This window comes from Phocoena phocoena, chromosome 18 (genome assembly GCF_963924675.1).
Source record: "Phocoena phocoena chromosome 18, mPhoPho1.1, whole genome shotgun sequence".
In the NCBI taxonomy this organism is placed as follows: Eukaryota; Metazoa; Chordata; class Mammalia; order Artiodactyla; family Phocoenidae; genus Phocoena; species Phocoena phocoena.
In genome coordinates, this window is record NC_089236.1 from 11384795 (window position 1) to 11406736 (window position 21942).

The following is a 21942-nucleotide window of genomic DNA, read 5'->3' on the forward strand; positions in this document are numbered from 1 at the left end:
TAAGGGAGCTATTAAGGCCTTCTAAACCAGAATGATGATGGCTTGAGATGGGTCGAGTCCGTCACCTTACAGAATGAATCCTGTGTCTGTGGCTTGATTAAGTGGGTAGATCAAAACAGGAGAAGGTGAAGAAGCAAAAGATAATTCGTTCAGTTAGGGAAACGTGGAACTAGGAATATCCAGCTGAAGATGCCTAGTAGAAATATGGCTGTAAAGACCTCAGGAGAGATTTCTTGGTTATTAATCACTGGATTTGCCTCTTTGTTCTCAGATGATGCAAGCTCCGAGTTTCTCAAATTAAGTTACTACCCAAGAAGCAAACCATGTATAAAGATAGCTGTCCCCAGAAGATTACTGTTGTGCGGGCTTTGTATCACCAAGAATCCAAATGAAATTAAGATAAGGTTCTGGAGCATCCAGTAATCAATCCTCAAGCTTTTATTCCAGAAATAAGAATCATCTGTGGGCCAGTGAAAGAGGACTACACATATAAGCCATTTAATTCCCCTCACCTTCCATGTAGCATTGATCTATATGTCTCTGAAGTATTTATTGAAGGACATATTTAACAATCTGTTACTTTATATTGTTAAGCTATATTTAAACCATGCTCTCTAGTTGCTATTGTCCAGTAAGAGCTAGGATGACAGACGGTACCTCTCAGCCAGTGACACTCTACAGTGCTGTCATGACATGCTGTGTTCCTCAACATGTGTTTTTTACTCCGCTCTGGGCTACCTTTGCGTCAATTTGTTAATGTTTTAGCAAACAGAATTGGCTCTGAGTCACTAACAAAAAGAAATGTGAAAGCTGCAAAGAAAGAAGCTAACAGTCTGGTTTACAATGCAAGTTTTACCACAGCTAGATGCACGTCCAAGAAAATGGTTGAGCAAATATCCACAGGCAGTAAGGGACTGTTGGAAGTCCTGTACTGGGCCTAGGAGAATTGACCGGAAGTATTCATTGTTCACTGGAGAGGATTTTGGCCAAAGGCATGATAAGATTTGCAGAGTAATTGCATGTGTACACAATACCATAACATCCCCTAAAACTATGATACAAAAATACTGTGTAGCAGTGATTTATTAGGCTCCCATATTCAGGAATATATCCACTGTACCAAATGAAATGTGAAGGTGTTTTTCTAGTTAATGCTGCTCCTTGAAGCCTATATCCTAATACTAAAGCTAGAACACAGTAAATTACACCATTTTCTTCCAGGTTGAATTCCAACTTCAAGTGACATGAAATAAAGGTATTTCTTAGCTGTATACATATAATTTACGTGTAGCTCAGATCATTTCAGATTCAGTGGCACCTGCGAAAGCAGATGTTTGAATGCAAATATTGGAATATTTGTTAAGTAGTCAAAGCCGTGAGAGATTTAAATGTGTTGTAATTTCTAACCTGCGCCTTGACTAACAAGTGAATGCTAGGTCAACTCTTGCTATATTTCAATTTTTCTGAGTTATTTTTTGTGTGTTTGAATTTTGGCATTTTGTACTATTTTTTATATCAAAATAAGGATATCACTTTAGAAAGCCATTATTTATTTCATCCATTGCTAAGGAAACAGCTGTTTTGATGTACGTTATACGTCTACATCATCCCTTACTCTGCCTTTCTGTAGCTTCCTAGTAACAGTCATTTCTCCCTTCAGATGTGAATGCTTTCTTCATACTTACCTACTTTAAAAAATGATCTGATCAGTTGATTATCTAATTCACACTGAAGTATAATTGTGTAAAAGTGTTTAATTTTATGGATCAGAAAACCAGGTTTGTGGTGAAGTACAGATTTTTGGTAGAAAGTGCAGTGATCTTAGAGTCCCAAGTCCTAGGTTCCCCACGTAGCTTTCTCAGCCTGTTCCTCATCTGCAACATAAGAGCAGGTGATTATACCCCTTGCCTTTCTCGTGGAGTTACTTAGGCCAAACAAGATAAAGAAGGTAAAAATCTTCTATAATTGAAAGTAGTATGTAAATGCAGCATATATTTATAAGAAAGCAGTGGGTTTATAAGAAAGTAAATCACAATGGCCTAAATTATTATGTTTTGGTTGTGATTAGGCACTGAAGAAGATGTAGTAAAGTCTAAGAAAACATTCCGGAGTCAAGCAATAGTGAATCAGAATGCAGAGACAGAGCTTATGCTGGAAGGAGATGACGATGCAGTCAGTCTGCTCCAAGAGAAGGAAATTGACAATCTTGCAGGTAAATTTTTAAATATTTTTTTATTTGTTGTAAGTAATAAATGCACACAAGTTATTGAATTTAAAATCTATCTCCTGATGAATAAGCTAGAGCCAGTGGTTGGAGCAATACTCAATCATGTGAATGTTAATAATTTATCTCATTTCTAGTATTGAAAAGAGGAAAATACATACCAAACTAACGATAAATGAATAGCATCTACTTTCTGTGTAGTGAAGAGCAACTTTTAATATAGGAGAAATAATGGATAGCATAAACTGTTCCCATCTAACTCCCTAAATAATTGGGGGGCTGGCGGGGGGAACAGGATGGTAGACTTCACATATGACTAACATGCTAACAGCTGTGAAAAATAGCCACTTCGGGCAGGTGACCATTGAAATAGCCATTTCCTTCCTACTGTCACTCTTGGGAATGTCCCTCCCCATCTCTGTTTTTTTCCCCTCTCTCCCCGCACTGCTAATCCCCACTACTAGGAGACATACTTTCACCTGCCCACCCTCAGTTTTCACTTTGTCCTGGTGCTCGTCTAAGGTCAGTTCAGAGCAGCATCTACAATGGCCCAATGGACTATATATACCTTAGTGTTGGCATATAACCATTTTTGGTTTTTAAACCACTTTTGAGAATCTGGTGAAAGCAGATTGTTTCATGAAGGTACACAGACAATCTTGTACACAGTGTCAGAGGGTTCACTGACCCCTGGAATCCAGTCTGTGGAATCATATCCTAGATCTCAGGCTAAAAACTCCTGCTTTAGAGTCTCAAAAATGGTTGAATCTTACCTCTATTCTATATTTTCACCCCATACAACATTGGAGGGGCAGATGACAATAGAGAAGTGGACTTACATTCATCATTATGTTTACAAAATAGTGCTCCTGTTTCCAGAACTGAGCTGAAAATTACCTGGCATGCATTAGGAAAGTCTCCAACAATATTTCTGCCAGTTAGAAATCTCTCACTTTTACCAAAGAGAAGATGTTAATTGTAAACTGGAGAGGAACGTTATTCTTCCTCTTTTAGAAAATGTTTAATAAGGTTATTCTAACACCAGCTACTGGATATGCCTATGTTATTAGCAATTCTGTATCATGAAAACGATTTTTCCTATTTAAAACTAATCTTAAGTCCATGAACAAATGTTTGCCTTGAATTTCTGAGGAAATGTTCAAGTTTTAGTATTGTTGTTTTTGTGGGGTTTTTTAGTAGTTCCGAGATTTTTATCTGAGGCCACTTGGCAATTTAAGCAAATGAAGTCCATTATTTCTTTTTGCCACAGATTGTTTTCTCGTTTTCTGGTCTTATTCTTGATCCTAAAGAACTAGAGAAAATTCACAAACACGATTTCTGACCTTTTGAGGTAATGTGTTGCCTTTCCTCATTCACATATCCTCACAGATATGTTCAATAATTATACAGTTTAGTTTAACATCTCTGGTCTTTAGTTCCCACTAAAGGTAATTAGTTGATACAGATTTGGCTAGTACCTTGAAGTTTATTATGATGAGATATGCCCACTAATACCAGAAGCAAAATCTGGTAATGATTAATGACTCCTTTATATTTCTCTCTTTTAATGGTAGCTTGAGTAATTATTAATATTAATTTATGCTTATAAACAAAATTCTCAAAATAACATTAAGTTAAAATATGTAAAGAGCAATGAAAGCAGGCTTGAAATAAACTGTTTAAAAATCGAATCTTAGCCAACGATCTCTATCAATACAACTTCTGTCTTTTAAACAGATTTTTCTTTGAGCAGATTTGCTCTTTTGCCTATCCACCAAATCCTAACTCATACTCTTTCTGTGGAATCCTCGTGTCTAAAAAATCTTATAAACTGTCCTAAAATATTGATCTTCTACTTAGTCTACAGTGTTCATGTTTAAATCAGCAGTGCACAAATGTGACCCTGAACTTTGAATGCAGTAGAAAAGAAGTAGGGGATGGATATTTTGTGAAGGGAGAAGTAACAGTCACAGAAATAGTCTGCATAATATATAGGTGTCTAACAGATTCATTCTGTAAGTGCTGAAGCCTACTTACTAATCTGGACTGCCATGATAGTGACAATGTCACATGAAAATAATTTTGGGGCTTCCCTGGTGGCGCAGTGGTTGAGAGTCCGCCTGCCGATGCGGGGGATGCGGGTTCATGCCCCAGTCTGGGAGGATCCCACATGCCGCGGAGCGGCTGGGCCCGTGAGCCATGGCCACTGGGCCTGCACGTCCGGAGCCTGTGCTCCGCGGCAGGAGAGGCCACGGCAGTGGGAGGCCCGCATACCACAAAAAAATAATAATAATAATAATTTTGGAAGTTAATTATGAACCAGTATTCTTAGGTTTTAAAAAAAATCAGCTATAAGTTTTAAACCACATAAATATATAACTTTTTTTGTTGCTCTAACAAATTCTTATCCAAATAATTGTTATCTCTGTCTCAGAAGTCAAAATTTGCTAAATAATAATGTCTTTCTTAGGATCAGTTTCTGTTTATAAAAAGAAAAATAAGAGGAAGAAGTATAGCCAGCATGTCTTGCTAGGCACCAGGTGGTGTTTGAAGGGCTTCATGTGCAATAACCTATTTAATAGTCACAACAATCCTGAGAGGTAGATACAATTATTATTACCTTAATTTTACAAATGAGGATATAGAGGTCAAGACAAATTTAAGTAGCTTGCATAAGGTTAACAAGTGTATAAAATAATGTATTTCCTTAAAATTATGTAGTATATGGCACAAACTAAAATACACCAAATAGTGTCTTTAAATAAATATGTATATATACTTAGAAGTTTATGAATAAGCATAATAATTCATTTTAGTTTTATATATGTGTTCCCCCAAATCATCTAGTAAGTTAAAAAAATCTGACAGGGTATTTTCAGCACAACTGTATTTAAACATTGACCCTTTCTCATGTTTTCCCCATTTTCCTTGGAATTTTCTAGTTTTAATAAAGATACGATGTCCACAAAGTTCTACAGTTTTAAGTGTCATACAATTTTCTGTTTCACTTTTAGTTCCCTTTCTTCCCAAGCTGTTCATCTCAAGAGGCAAGTTAAATATGTGTGACTAGTACTTACTCAATTTATTATGTATTGTTGCAAATGGCTAATATGATTATAATATAGAACTATGCCAATCAATTATTACATTAATAACACCTAACTTAATTTATTTTAATTGCTTTTTTAGTTTGTAGAGATCGACCAAAGTGAATTAGCACCTAAGATTTCATATGTAATTAAAAATTTCAACTTACTAATTATATTGTTACTTAAAACATTGAAATTAATTTGTGTAATTCAACTGATTTTAACCTAAAATCTCAATTATTTATTTTAATTTGAAATTTAGCTTGGCAGGTTATTTCTTCAAGTAATTATTGAGTAACTAAAATTTAAAATTAACTCAAATTTGTGTGAATTGACAAGTGAATGATTTAATTTAATTGATAGAAAGGCTTGTCTCCCACTAATAGAATGTATTTCATTTCTTTTAGAGTAGTAGTTCTGTCACATATGCGGGTAACAATAGAAATATTTTACATAATAGAATTAGAATTCATACGGATTCCTTCATTGTTACTTCCAAATGTTAGTAATTTTGCTAATTTAGAGAATTCTGAGTTAATGTTAATGATGATGGTCCTTCATGCTTTATCAGTTCTGTAAGTTGTTAAAAATGTTTTGTTTATGTATATGTAAGCTGTTATTACCAACAATCCACCCATGTATTTAATGTCAAATAACTTAAACAATTTCTACAAGCCCACACCGCCAATGTCCAAACTTCTCTTTTTACCTGAAATATCCTTCACACATCTCTAATCTACACCCTCCCTTATCTCCTCCTATCAAAATCTCTACCCTTTTTTATACCTATTTAAATAAAATACTTTGTGAAATATTCACTAGCCAGTCTTATCACCCCATAACTTTTTTTTTTTTTTTTTTATTGTGATACACGGGCCTCTCACTGTTGTGGTCTCCCCCATTGCGGAGCACAGGCTCTGGACGCGCAGGCTCAGTGGCCATGGCTCACGGGCCTAGCCGCTCCGCGGCATGTGGGATCTTCCCAGACCAGGGCACGAACCCGTGTCCCCTGCATCGGCAGGCGGACTCTCAACCACTGCGCCACCAGGGAAGCCCCCCATAACATTTTTTGACAACAACTTTATTGAGATACAATTCACATACCATACAATTGACCCATTTTAAGTGCACAGTGATTTTAATGATTTTTGTATATTCACAGTTATGCAACCATTGCCACAATTTTAGCACATTTCATCACCTCAAAAAGGAATCTCATATTCTTTGGCTCTTCCCCCCAACTTTCCCATTCTTCCTCCACAGCCCTAGAGGACCACTAATCTACTTTCTGTCTCCATAGATTTGCCTATTCTGGGCATTTCATATCAGTGGAATCATATAATATGCAGTCTTTTGTGACTGGCTTCTTTTAGTTAGCATGATGTTTTCAAGGTTAATCCATGTCATAACATGTATATCTTTTTTATGACGAATAATATTCCATTGTGTGAATGTACCACATTATCCATTCTTTGTCATTTATCCATTCAAATGTTGCTGGACATTTGGTTCGTTTCCGCTTTTTGGCTGTTATAACTAACAATACTGCTATGAACTTTTATTTACAACATTTTATTTGAACATAAGTTTTTTCTCTTGAGTATATGCCTAGGCATGGAATTGCTGGGTCAAATAATTACTCTATTTTTAACTTTTTGAGGAACTGCTAGGCTGTTTTCCAAAGTGGCTTCATTATTTTAATTGCCATCAGCAGTGTGGGAGGGTCCAATTTCTCCACATTCTTCCCAATGCTGGTTATTATCTATCTTTTTTATTATAACTGCCCCCCAAATTTTGATTATATTAATCTTAAGACACTTATTACATAAAGTCTTGTTTTGTAGATGCTGTTCTATATGTTTTGTCCCTCCTTTTAGACTGTAAATTCCTTAAGGCTATCAGCCATATCCCATGTACCTTTGAACCATGAAGAAATCTAACAACATTACTTGCCCTTAAAATGTTCCCATTGAAAAAGTTTCATTATAGGTAAACTGGAGAGCTGAGATAATTATCTAGTTAATTTATACCAAAACAAAGAGACAAAATAAAACTTTTGAGCTCTTGAGATTAAGTATTTGGGAGCTTGAATTATCAGATCATATGTTCATACTAATTAAACCATTCAAATAATGACTCAGTTCATTATTTGTCTTTTCCAGTGTATGAACATCTAAAGTTAAGCTAATCTTGGTTCCATCCCAATTTCTACTAATTATGTCATTTTAACTAAATGTCCCTTAAGGTCCCCATTTTTAACATCAAGATACCACTGTGACTCTTAATCAAAAAAATAATAACTCTCTCTATCACATGGAAAAGATGTCCTATAACCAATGGACTATAATGTTATTTTGAATATTTTAAAAAGAATAATTAGTATAGGGAACTAGCAACATGGGGAAGAAGTGTTAGAGTGTAAGGGTTGGATTTTTTGTGGGGGTGGGTTTCAAAATGGTAGATTTACAATCCTTTACACACACACACATACACACATGCACACACACACACGCACACACACACACACGCATACATACTCTAACCAAAGTCAAGAATCCGAAACTTAGAAGAAATGCATTATGTGCATTTAAGAATGAGAAAAATATAGAAATAAGGGAGGTCTACTAAGAGAAATAGAATGTGGTCAACGGGAGGTTCTCCTAAATGACAATCACTTTCCCCACGTGACTCACCTTTGAAGCTCATCACAGTTCCCATGCACTTTCACTGATGTTTAGAGGGCAGTACCTGTTCAGACTGTTTTTCTTATTGTTAACCAGTCAAATTCTTTGCATTTCGTACAATCTCTGTTCTACCAATTCAAACTAAAAGCAGGTGTCAAATGATAGGGATGGAGGAGGAAACTGTTGCTTAGAATTTTTTTAAATTATGAAAGTTACAGGCATACAACGTTATAATTCAACATCTGTATAAATACAAAGTGATCACCTTCACAATTCTAATTACCATCCATCACTGTACAGTTGGCCCCCTGCACTTATTTACTTAGAATTTTTTTAAGGATGACCATTCCTACCTCCCTAAATCTCTATTTGACTGCATTTCACATACTCATTTACTTACTCAGTAACAGTTTTTGAATACTTAGTGACTATGTAGAACTCTGGGGTTTGGAGACTGATAGGAAAAAAAAAGTCAGCAGGAGAACCAGTTCTGCTACCCCTACTCAGCAACTCAAATAACCAGGAATTATGGTATAGAATATGCGTACCCTAATAAGTGAAAGTAGACAATTAAGATGATCAGATAGATAATTTAGGCCTTTAAATGTTCTAACTTGAAATATTCATCTACCAGAGGCAAACTTGTTTATTTAAGGAGTGAATGTTACCTAAAAACTGAGCTAATAAGAAAGGAAGATAAAAGCAAAGTATAGGGCATACAAGAAGGAAGAACTCAAGAGTCTAGAAAATTATAATAATAAAATGAAAGGAACAACAGAATTCTAAAAACTAAGAGTTTTTCAGGGAAATGTGTTATTTAAAGAAGAAAAAGGAATATAAGCCGAAAGCACAGAAAAAAATTACTATAATTGTTTAATGGAATAAGAATATAAATACTATAGATGAGAACAAGGTCAGTTGTTTCATAGACGCAGATAAATTCTGACTCAGATCATGTCAGCTTGAGTCAGGCCTAACTGTTCCACACAGTCCAATTCTAATATGATTAATGAAGATTCTTTTCCTGAAAAAACTAGTATTTTTTAAAAATTCCTTAACAGTTACACTTAAGATGTTTTAATTACAAAGTCTAACTAGACTGGAATCAACCTGATATTTGTATTTAGGGGAAAATATCTTTTAAACATTCTGGATTCTCTGAAATGCATTTTGCTCAGGATTTTCCCCTTAATTTTTAAACCCAAATGTGTTTTAAGGGAAATTTAATCCATATGTCCCTGACTCACTCACACTTAACTCATCAAAATGTTGTTTAGTAAAAGCTATTTGATGTTGAAAAGGCCTTATGAGTCTTTATAAGTCTTTTTTCTCTCTCTTTGAATTAGGAAGTTGCTTTGCAGTCATAAATAGTATACCCAAAGGGTTCGTGTTCAGCTTCAAACAGAATTCGCAAAGCTCTTAGAGACAACATTAACACATGCCCATTTCTTACAAAAGCTAAAATACTTAAACTTCTAAGTTAATTTTTTAATTCAGCTGAAAAGTTGTGAAAACCAATAAAAGCTTCACCTTGAATATCTAGCCTTCTTAGCCTTTCTTCATTATTTTTACAATATCTACAAGGCCATTTTAGAGTCTGCAAATACTTTACTGTATCCATCTTTCTGTATCTCCAAAAATGCATGTCCTCTCCAACCATGGATTCTGTAGTCTATAAAAACACTTTTAAGGTACTTTTAACTGTAACAACATCCCACTAACCAAATGTTGTAAATTTATAAATTTATAAATAAATTTATAAATAAAAGGACATAATTCAACTGCGTTCGTTAGACATCAACCATGATTCAGCTTATATATAATGTTCTTACATCTTTTTTTAATTTTAAGAATAAGCCATTCTTTGTTATGCTGCAAATCTTTCACAAACCACAGTGATGAGGTCTGTTCTTTCTAATACAGTGTTCTAGTTGAAACCGGTTTTTATTTTTTACTGTTTTCTCTGTATGGAGAGTTTCCCACAAAGTAATCCCTCTACAGATTTATAGTTATATTTACTACCAACCTGAAAAGTAGTGGCAATGAACAACTCAACTCACTTATCAATAGACCATCTCTCTCCTATATGTAGGCAGCTAATATTTCAAATGTCATGTTTTTTAAAGAGGATATGATGAGGATATTATTCACCTGTTGAAAACATGTGGGTCACCACATTTGTCACACTTGGAGGGAAAAAAAGTGTGAGATAACAAAACTGTTCCTAATGCCGAACTCTGGGCGTTAGCAACGTGGAGAAGAGGAAGAGGTGAGGTTTCATCACTGCCTCACCTCTGAGTGCTCTGCCCTCCCTCTGAAAGACTTTGGCACTAATTCACAAACAGGTAAAAAACTGATTTTGCCACTACATTTAGAGCAGTGCCATACAAAAAGACAAATTAGTCTTTCTGCATACTGAAAATATTTTATTTATTTAATTATTTTGTTTCGATGACTTAGTGCTATGGAGCCAGAGCAACAGCCTGCAAGGGTACCTCAACATAAACAGTCAGCACTAAGGACAAGTTTTACATGGAAATCCATTTATAAGTAGTTGTTCCAGTAGAATCTGCTCCATCAGATCAATCATCAGTCCAATAAATATAAATCTAGAACAACTTTTTATCAGCAAAAAAGAAGAGAAAGTCAGCCTCAGTTTGCTGGCTAAATATTGTTAAATATCTTCTTTCCAGATAAAATGTTTAGGCAGTTTTATTGATCAGAAGATGACAGATAGTAATGTTTTTTCCTCAAAGTTCTGTTGAATTTTTCCTTCATTTTAAGTCACTAACAGATGAAACAGCTAAATGCAGTTGTGCTATTTCAGTTCAATTTGTATCTAAAACAGGAATGTTAAGAACCAAATATCACAGAAAACTTTCTTTAAAAATAAATCTTTCATCTAAGGTTGGGTTGTATGGATGAGTCTTCATTCACCAGCAAGTTTTCGGGGTGGAGGGGGTGGGTGGAATTAGCTAGTTAAAGTAGTAAAGAGTAAATGTGGATGAGCAAATGATGCTGGCAGATAACTTTACAACTCTATGAATTGGGTATTATACTTCATTCTAAGATGTGGAAACTTAGGGTCAGACATTGGGGTATTTATTTATGATCATATAACAAATATCAATACATGAGCCAAGAAGTGAGCCCACTTTTCTTTCTCCGAAAGCCCTTGTTCATTCTACTACATCAGTGCTTTATTTTGGGTTTTATTTTTAAATCCTGAATTATAACCCATTGATGTGTTAGCAAATCAATTACTTGGACTATTACCAGCATTATTTGTAAAGGAAATAAAATGCAAAGAAAAGATTCAAATAGAAAATGTCAAAATTCATCACACACAATAAAGATAAGAGCTGGAAGGACCTGTTGGGTCCTTATTCTCTGTTTCCAGATCCCAACTTGACTTAGGTTGGATGTGGTTATCCAAACAAAACACATATGAAATATTGAATATCTACTGTGTGCAAGACATTACTCTGGGTGCTTGGAGCAAAAAGACATATATGATTAAAGTTCCTGCTTTCAAGGAGTTTACAGTGAAGAGGGAGGACAGATAATGAAAAGAAAAAAAAAAAAAAATCCTACATCTACAAAGGAAGCCATGATAACACAAAACAGGGCCCTTGACCGCCGTGTGGATTCTGGATGGGTATTCCTTTTAGTTAATCATAAGTAAAAGATTTGGAGTTGTTACAGACGACATGTAAACATAGTATGCTAAACTACCACCACCTCTGTGAAACTACAGTAGGTCTAAATTATTCAGGTAGAAGTATGAGGCAGAAATCTCTGAAGGTTACTAGGGTGGGAGGCATTTTGTGCCATGAGGTACCTGTATTTTATCCTAAAGGCTACAGTGAGACAATGAACAACTTTTAAGCATGAAAAGATCTAATTTATGTTTTTTAAAAAATTACTCAGGCCACTGTACAGATTATGGTTTTAGGATGTCCAGACTTGAGGCAGGAGGCTGTTGTCCAGATCAGAGGTGATGAGAGCCTAAACTAAATTGGTGATGGAGGAAGGAGGAGAGGAGGGCAACTTGTAACAACACTTAGGAGGTAGGATGTGAAGGACCACGATAATTGACCAGTTGTGAGGAGTAAGAACGAGGGGAATCTGTCCCGGGAGAAGAAATGATGTGGAATCTGTTAAATGTGTTTGGGAATCTAAAGATGCAGGGTTTTAGGGGAGAGAAGAATGAAGATGAATGGTCAGATTGGTCTGTTGGGTATCCATATTTTTCAAATGTATAGAATGGTTTGAAATTTGAGAACCAAGTTGGGCATGGAGCTCATAATTTAAACCTCTGAGATCACCCAAGGAAAGTGAGAATATAAAAATAGAAGAGTAGTAGCCCAAAGTCAGATCCCCTGTGGAGCAACAAGGTTTAATTGGCCAACAAAGGACAGCTCCTCAGGGATACCAAGAAGGAAGTCAGGCAGAAAGAGAACAGGAGAGAAGACAGGCTTACCTTGGAGATATTGCAGGTTCGGTTCCAGACCCCACCACAAAGCAAGTATTGCAATGAATCGAGGCACATGAATTTTTTGTTTTCCCAGTGCATAGAAGAGTTATGTTTAATGTTTATATCATATTGTAGCCTATTAAGCATGCAATAGCATTGTGTTTAAAAAAATGTACATGCCTTAATGTAAAAATACTTTATTGTTTAAAAAAGTGCTAACTGTCATCTGAGCCTCCAGGAGGTCAGAATCTTTTTGCTGGTGGAGGGTCTTGCCCGGATGTTGATGGCTGCTGACTGATCAGGGTGGTGGGTGCTGAAGGTGGGGTGCCCGTGACAGTTTCTGGAAATAAGTCCACAGTGAAGTTTGCCACAGGGATTGACGCTGCCTTTTACGAATGATTTCTCTGTAGCATGCAGTGCTGTTTGATAACATTTGCCCACAATAGAGCAGCTTTCAAAATTAGGCTCAGTCCTCTCAAACCCCACCACTGCTTTATCAACTAAGTTTATGTACTATTCTTAATCCTTTGTTGTCATTTCAGCAGTCTTCACAGCATCTTCACCAGAAGTAGATTCCATCTCAAGAAACCAGTTTCTTTGCTCATCTATGTGAAGCAACTCCTCAACTTTTCAAGTTTTATCATGAGATTGCAGCAATTCAGTCACCTCTTCCAGCTCCACTTCTAATTCTAGTTCTCTTTCTATTTCCACCACATCTGCAGTTACTTCCTCCAGTGAAGTCTTGAACCCCTCAAAGTCATCCATAAGGGTTGAAATCAACTTCTGCCAAACACCTGTTTATGTTGACATTTTTACCTCTTCCCATGAATCACGAATCTTCTTAATGGCATCTAGAATGGTGAATCCTTTCCAGAAGGTTTTCCATTTACTTTGCCCAAATCCATGAAAGGAATCACTATTTATGGCAGCTATAGCCTTTTGAAATGTATTTCTTAAATAATGAGACTTGAAAGTCAAAATGACTCCTTGATCCATGGGCTGCAGAATGGAAATTATGTTAGCAGGCATGAAAACAACATTAATCTCCTCGTACATCTCCATCAGAGCTCTTGGGTGACCAGGTGCGTGGTCAATGAGCAGTAATAATTTGAAAGGAACCTTTTTTTCTGAGCAGTAGGTCTTAACAGTGGGCTTAAAATATTCAGTAAACCATGTTGTCAACAGATGTGCTGTCATCCAGGCTTTGTTAGTGCATTTTATAGAGCACAGGCAGAATAGATTCAGCATAATTCTTAAGGGCCCTAGGATTTTCAGAATGGTAAATGAGCTTTGGCTTCAACCTAAAGTCACCAACTGCATCAGCCTCTAACGAAGGAGTCAGCCTGTCCTTTAAAGCTTTGAAGCCAGGCATTGACTTCTTCTCTCTGGCTGTGAAAGTCCTGGATGGCATCTTCTCCCAATAGAAGACCATTTCATCTACGCTGAAGATCTGTTGTTTAGTGTAGCCCCCTTCATAAATTATCTTGGCTAGATCTCCTGGATAAGTTGCTTCTACAGTGCAGCTTCTCCATCGGCACTTGCTGCTTCACCTTCACCTTTATACTATGGAGATGGCTTCTTTCCTTAAATCTCACGGACCAGTCTCTGCTAGCTTCAGACTTATCTTCTGCAGGTTCCTCACCTCTTTCAGTCTTCATAGAATTGAAGAGAGTCAGAGCCTTGCTCTGGATTAGGTTTTGGATTAAGGGAATGCTGTGGCTGGCTTGATCTTCCAACCAGACCACTAAAACTTTCTCCAGTCAGCAATAAGGCTGTTTCCCTTTCTTATCATTCATGCGCTCACTGGAGTAGCACTTTTAATTTCCTTCAAGAACTTTTCCTTTACATTCACAACTTGGCGAACTCCTTGGCACAAGAGGCCTAGCTTTTGGCCTGTCTCTGCTTTCAACATGCCTTCCTCACTAAGCGTACTCATTTCTAGCTTTTGATTTTAAGTGAGAGAGACCTGTGACTCTTCCTTTCACTTGAATACTTACAGGCCAATGCAGGTTTATTAATTGGCCTAATTTCAGTATTGTTGTGTCTCAGGGAATAGGGAGAGAGAGAGACAAGAGAATGGAATGGTCCATGGAGCAGTCAGAACAAACACAACATTTACCAACTAAGTTTAGTCTCATATGGGTAGGGTTCATGGTGCCCCAAAACAATTACAGTATTAATGTCAGTGATCACTGGTCACACATCACCATAGCAAATATAATAATAATGAAAAAGTTTGAAATACCATGAGAATTGCCAAAATGTGACACGGAGACTTGGAGTGTGCAAGTGCTATTGGGAAAAAAAAAAAAAAAAAAAGCTCTATCAAGCTTCTGGATGCAGGGTTGCCACAAACCTTCAATTTGTAAAAAACACAGTCTGCCAAGTGCAATAAAATGAGTTATGTCTATAGTATGCTTTAGAAGTCAAGGAACTCTGGCTCAGTCACTTTCAAACTGGTATTCCTTGGAACACAGTTATTTTGAAATATGCTAATGAGAAAAGAGTATAGTTAAAGGTATTTGGAAAATTCTGAGTTTAAAAATAAAATGTTACGCAGATTGTGTGTTTTTTTTTTAATTGATGGAAGGACTTTTCCAAACTTTTAGCATATTAATTAATATGTATGTCCCTAACACCTTGGTCTAAGTAGAGGATGAGGGTGAAGCCAAAAGGAGTGAATAGGAATGAGGAACTAAGAGGTGAAAACTGAAGTCCAGAAGCTTAACAAAGGAGAGGAGACCAAGATAAAAGAGCAGCTAAAGTGGAGGAGGGTAGGACCGAATGCCAGATGGAGAGAGTAACTGACTTGAACAGGAGGAAAGTTACATTTTCTGGAGAAAAAGGGATAATGATAAATGCAGAGGCAGAAAAGTCTTTAGATAGAGGAAGACATTAAGATAAATAACCAAATTTCATTTTCTCCAAAATAAGAATACTTCATTTATTATGCGGTCAGGATGGATGAATGTTCACATGTGAATTTTTCTAGGAAGGGGCCATATATTTAGTCATCTTCTCTAAGAGATGTGTGAGCTTCCGAAAAAGGACAGACACCACTGCTCCACACTGTAATACCTGAGCTTTAATCTTTGGTTCATTGACCTAAAAAAATCTGACATTAGAAGCTACGTGTGTTTTCAGTCCTGTCTCACACTGCTCCCCTTTACACCTCCTAATCGCCGGCCCATCTTATTTCCTACTGTCCACATCCTGCATCTGTTTGTTCAAACTCTTCTCCTACTTCACAGCACTCTTCCCCGCATGTGCACCAGTCTGACTCCTACCCATCCATCACAGCTCACTTCAGTTCACTGCCTCACCCTGACCCCCCACAAAGGCTGGAAAGCATCACAGTTCTGTGAATGCCTATAGAATTTTTTTTTCTGTCCTTCTCTTGGTGGGAGGCAGTATACATAACAGTAAATACCCTGGAGTCAGATCACCGGGTTTGAATCCTGTCTCTACCATTTCCTAGTTGTGTGACCTTCCCTAAGTTACTTCAGCTCCCAGTCTCATTTCCTCTCTGTAAAATGGAGATCATAGCAGTACCTATCTCCTAGGTACATTATGAGGAACAAATGAGAATCATATACGTCAAGTGCTTTAACAATGCTTAGCTAAACCCTTTCTCCCTTATGCCCTTTCTCCCTTATGCTATGCTTATTCCTGTGTATTTCTTATCTTTACTATGTATTTTAAGCTCTTTGTGGGTAAAATCCATGTCTTATACATTATTGCATTCTCTCTCAGTGCACAAAACAGTGTATAATTTTTGTCGACTACATGAATGAATGAATGAATGAATGCTGAGTTAAATGTCTCTCTAAGCATTTAATTTACAAAGAGGGAACAACTTACACACTGGGAAAAATATGGCAGTTATAAAATTATGTCATTTAAAAAAATAATAGTATGCATGTAATATAGCTGGACTGACCAATTACATTATAACTCACTGGTTTTCAGCATATTTTAAATTGATCTCTTCTATAAAATGTAATGTTTTTCATATTTTTAAAGAACGATTTGAAATCAATTCCAGAAAAATATAAAAGATGTAATCTATTATTTTAATTGACCTTTTTACTATGACATAAAAATGCAACAGTGGTGTACATCGTTTTCTATATTCTATCTATATTCAATTCCGTCAACACAGATGCTTACTTACTGTGTGACAGAGCCGGTGTTAGATGCAGAAGATAATGCCCCAGTCTTCAAGTAGCTTATGCCAAGTGGGAGAAACAGCCTTCTAAACACATAATAGTTGATATAAGTGCTGCAATAAAGATGTGCCCAGGAAACCATGGGAACTTAAAGACAAGGCACTAGTCCAACCAAGAGGTGCAAAGACCTAGTCCTCCTGGTACAGTAGATATAAGTCATCTCCCCCGGTTTATTCACTCATCCAGTCTAGTAGGAACTTACTCTTCTTGATCATTAAATGATATCCTAGTGCTATAAAAGAGTCAATACTCTTCCAGAGAGTGAAAAATGGATTCCATATGTTGAACTGAATGTGATATAACTAGAAACACAAATCTCAGCTGGCTCACTTAGTGCATCAAAAGGCAGAGCAAATTATCACAATGAACATAAAAACTATCACTGTTTTTAGTATATTTGTGTGCTGGTAAATAAGTCAGTAATATTTTACTTAGAGTGTATATGCTTCGTAAGCTTTTTCTTCTATAAAGTTTGTCTTTGTAGAAAATGCACTAGTGTCTGTTGGTTTCTTTTTAACGTAAAGTATTATCTGTCCTACAAGGGAATCAAAAAACATACATGGTATGTTAAAGTTAGAGCCTATCAGATTCTCTCTCAGGACTTTTAAAAATTATTTATTGTAAACACATTAAATGAAATTTTAGATGGATGTTCTACCATGGTGAACAGATATTTTGTTAAAATGCAGCCTTCAATTGTTCTTATATAGAGGGCTCCATTCTTTCTGTTTCTGTTTCAGACGCTGGTAAGCTGAGTTTTACCAGAGGTAGGTTTGCTCAGATCTGAAAAGATTCATGGGCATTCTCAAGCACCTGTCTCATTTTGTACAGTAGTAATCTAAGGAAACCACTGCACTGTGGGGATGATTGATTATTGTTCATCTCAATCTAAGGATAGATTGTGTTCAGAAAGTCACCAGAGAGCACAAAGAGGCCACTTCTTGGGCACAGTGAGCTTGGTATAAAATTTGGATTTATGCAGTGTTTATATAATCAGTAGTGTGGTGTGTGTATGCTAGGGAAGGAGATAATAATGCTGGAAGTTAAATTTATAACTCTTGGGTTATGTATTTTATCAGTTGTTCAAGTTATATTTTCCTGATTTAAGCAAAAATATTCTGTAACTCTTTTCATCGCAAGAAAAGTTTTTGAAAATTTCAGAGCATCATTGTTCTGATAATATATTTGGACCACTAACAATATTCTCTGTACATAAAGGAAAGCGTCACTGGTAGAGATTTTGTTACTATACTTTCTTTTTTTCTGAGGTATTTCAAATGCTTGAAATCCAGGGAAGTAAGTACTCTGGGTAAAAGGAATCTCAGATCTTCTGCAGCATTTTCCTCCTAACTTCCCTCTCCCTCAGGCTCATACACAGACATCTCCATTTTCTTAATGCCTAAAGTTTTCCTAGGATTCCAAAACAAAGTTCCAACTTTCTCATATTCTTCAGTTGCTTTGAGATTCAAACATATTATTCTTTTAATTCTGTGGGGGAAACATTTTCTTTAAATTGATAGTACCCTACTTAAAAATAAGTCCAAAGCAGTGATAAATATTTTAGATGTGTTCAGTCACTCATGCTGTTAGTTATTTTCCTACAAATTTTATCACATTATAGAGCTGTAAGTTTTTACCTATTATATTTTCATCTTAAAAATTTTTCTGGAATGATATCATTTTTCAGTAAACATAAAGGATCTCAGATTAGTTTTATTTCTTCTAAATAATGCAGGATTTTAAGTTCAGTAATTTTACAAAGATTAGTCAATGCTTATTATCCCAAAATAATGGTCTGTTACGTGTTCCAAAAGCAAATTGAACAGTGGTTTCAAAGTGAGTTTGGAGTAAATCCATACAGCTGATAAAATTGTATTAATGTTAAACTAAGGTTAGAGAATATTCAGGTGACTCTAAAATACATCATAATTTCATGTGCAGTAAGTATAGTTTTTGCCAACTGAAAGTCGTCAAATAATTGTAACGATGCCAGTTTTAATTAAACTTCAGCTCCTTGTTCCTAGGTATATATTCTTTGTCGTGCTTTATTTTGAAACTTGTAAAGAATTTTAGCATCGTTTGAGAATTAATCGCCATAATTGACTTTTAATAGCCAGAATGCTGTTGACCCCCCTTAAGAAATGATTAATTCCTGGATCTGAGGGAGAGAAAAGCAGCCCCTGACCTCAGGAAACAAATGGACCTGACCCTTACAAGGAGGCCTCGGTATCACTGGGAGCTGGCCTGGGGCTCACAGCTCTGCCATGGTGCTCTCCTGTTGGACATAAACAACCTCACAGAATACCAGCATCAGACAAAGCCACGTGATGATGTGAGGCAAAGAACAACTTTGTCATTTTGTCTAAGCACTGACAAAAACAGGGTCACTCTGCACAGCGCCCTAAACATTAACGTCCCCCTTCTGTCATTATAGGAGTGACTGCTACTTCTTTGTCAATTACAGTTTTTAGCCTAGGTCTAGTCCTAGATAAGATTTATTAAGATCTCCAATCACAGAATTATTGCCACTCCCTGACAGAGCCCAACCCAGAGCAAAGCCCTGCTTTCCTGAACCCTTCCCCAAAGCACTTAACAAAAGCCCTGATCCTACAGTACAGTAAGTCCTTTCTGATACCCTCTTACTTAGTCATCTCATGGTTCCTTCCCATGTTTCCCTCACTGCAAGTGAGCAATCAACCCAACTTTCTACACTACAGTTATGTTCCTGGTGGTCTTCGGGAGGAAGGTATTGACACATCCATAGCCCCAAAATTGTGAACACTGAACTGGTAGTTAAATAAAAATGTAAAAGAACTGTGTAAACTGTAAAGTTCTGTTTAAAAGTTGATGTATTAAGACTTATAGGCTTAGAATTATGTTTTCAGTAGAATCCTCCAAACCCACAAGTGGTTTTTAACATTCTAACTTTAAATTATATTTGATGAATAGTTCCCTTCCTAAATATAAAACATATGTATTTTCTACTCTAGGTTTACCCTCTCAACTGATTAAAGATCCCATGGCTCTAAAGAGAAGTTTATTCTTCTAAAGAATCTTTCCATTATGCTTGGGTGATCTTTGTTCTAGTTCAGATTTTAAATTAGCATTTAAATTAATGGCAAGTAATATCCCTATCCTTTCAAAAATAGTAATGGATCAATATTTCTTAAACATTATAGCGCCAGTTCTAAAAGGTAAATAAAATTATTTTTCCTTTAGTTACCACTTCAGATGGTAGAATTTTAAACTATTGTATGCAGCAATACAAGGGGAGGAGGTTTTGTCCCATCCATTTGTTTCACTGTCTTTTAATATCTGTCACCTTCTGTGTGTGCTTGAGGACGTTGATATAATTTTTCCTTTTATTGCCATAGTATTGATTAGAATGAATATATCTATACTCAGTCCCCAACCAAACAGTTATGAGATTAAATTTGTACCTAGTTATCGTCTAGAACAGAATCTCCCAGATCACCATCTCTCTGACATCTAGACTGCCCTTTCTAAACTACTTTTATTTGGAAAGGGATCCAAGGTTTTCAAATAACAAAATCTTCCATATGGAAGATCTGCTGGTTTGTGATTGTGCCTTATGTAAACATTTTAATATCGGATCCAGAGGCTCCCCCAAAGGGGATTAAAACATAATCCCTCTCTGTATTGCTGTAGTGGATTAACTCTGTTCTCTCTGCGGCTGGTTTGCTCCCTGAAGGCTACAACAAAAAGACCCAGCGCTCCTTAAACATGCTATGGAATTGGAAGTTGTAATTGGAGATTTCCAAAGGACAAGGGTAAAAATGACACACTATTAAGGCTGAATATTTCATGAGTGTCTTTCATAAAGAGGGACCAGTTCGAAGCCCTTTTATAAACCCCCAGAAAACCTCAATTCAGTAGAATGAGACTGGAGTAAAATCAAAAGGAAAACGGGGTCGCCTTTCAGAAAGGCAAACAGGTAGCGAAAATGTGCTCCCCGTTAAAAGTTCATGAAATTGTGAACTTAAAATTCGTAATACTGTATATCTCGATAACTTAGTTTGTATGGTTTTGATAATGTGTATCATGATTTTTAAATTTTTTTCCAATTTGATTGGATATGTTAAATTATATTTTAAGAGAACGCAGCAGTTCGCCATTTTTAATGTTTTTGACCACTCATCGTCTCCAAATGCCAGAAATCTGTTAAACCAGAAATCACTAGCTTTCTGTGTTTAGAATGACGACTTTTCTGAGGTTTTATCAAGGCCCAACGATGTGTAAGAGGACACTTTGTTTCCGATGTGAATCAGGTCACCTTCTTTCTCACCTCACTCCAATCAAGAGTACACCTCCTGGGTTTCTCCTGAAGGGAAATATGAAAAGTGGCATCCAGAGGAGCGTCCCGGTGGCTTAAGGGTTAAGGGAGCGGTTCGAACCGGCCCGAGCGTTGGGGGCTTCGGAGGGGGCGCGGAGGCAGGAGGCGCCGCAGAGCGCGCGCACAGACCCTCCAATAAACACAAAGGAGGGCCTGGGGAATAGAAACCCAAATCCACTTGTAATCGTACAAGAGATTCGGGCATAATTACTTGAGCAACCTAGATTAAGATTGATGAGCCTTAAAAGTGGCGCTTTAGATCGACCGCTTCGCCCTTTGGAAAGAAAAACCTTATGGATCCGAGATGGACCCCGACTCCGCTCGGCTCAGGCGGGAGCTACCCGCCCGACACCCAGGCCGGGAGTCCGCGCGCCCGGGGGCCGGGCCCCCCGGAGCGGGCTCGTCGGGGATAGAAAGCCGTAAAGTCAAAGCAGGGGCTTGGCGTTAGCCTGACCCGGGCAGGCGGTCACGGTCGGCGGTGCGGGCTGACACTGACACAGTTTGCTCCATAGCCACCCGTTTAAGCGCGACAGCAGCCGACCGATTCCTCTCTGGTCCTCCCGCGGCAGAAACGCCCGGCTTTGTGCAGGACGGTCGTGGATTCGGTGTGTGCTGCTCCCTGGAAGCGCGAACTCCGCTGCAGTCCCCGCGCCGCCGGGCCGGGCCTGCTCGCTGCGGCCGGGGCGGTGGCGGTGCAAGCCGGTCTCCCCGCGAGGAGCCACCGCCGGCGGGGGGTGGGGGGGGGAAGGGGGGGGGGCCGGGCCTGGGCAACCGCAGGGGGCCTGCCTTTTCATTGCTTTCCTCCTGCTGTTACTGTGACTCATTTGTCTGCATTTGGGGGGGCGGGGGTGGAAGGGAATATGATGCACCCTTGCTACAGAAAAA

General features: G+C 37.5%; 1 protein-coding gene across 4 annotated transcripts in view; it reads left to right on the forward strand.

Annotated features, from left to right (window-relative positions):
* NBEA (neurobeachin) overlaps nucleotides 1–21942 on the forward strand; it is a 618385-nt gene that overhangs the window by 398702 nt on the left and 197741 nt on the right. For all 4 annotated transcript variants that reach the window (XM_065896024.1, XM_065896027.1, XM_065896028.1 and 1 more), the window contains one exon: nucleotides 2069–2212. In XM_065896024.1, the coding sequence (XP_065752096.1) occupies nucleotides 2069–2212 (144 nt within the window). The remainder of the gene's footprint in view (nucleotides 1–2068; nucleotides 2213–21942) is intronic.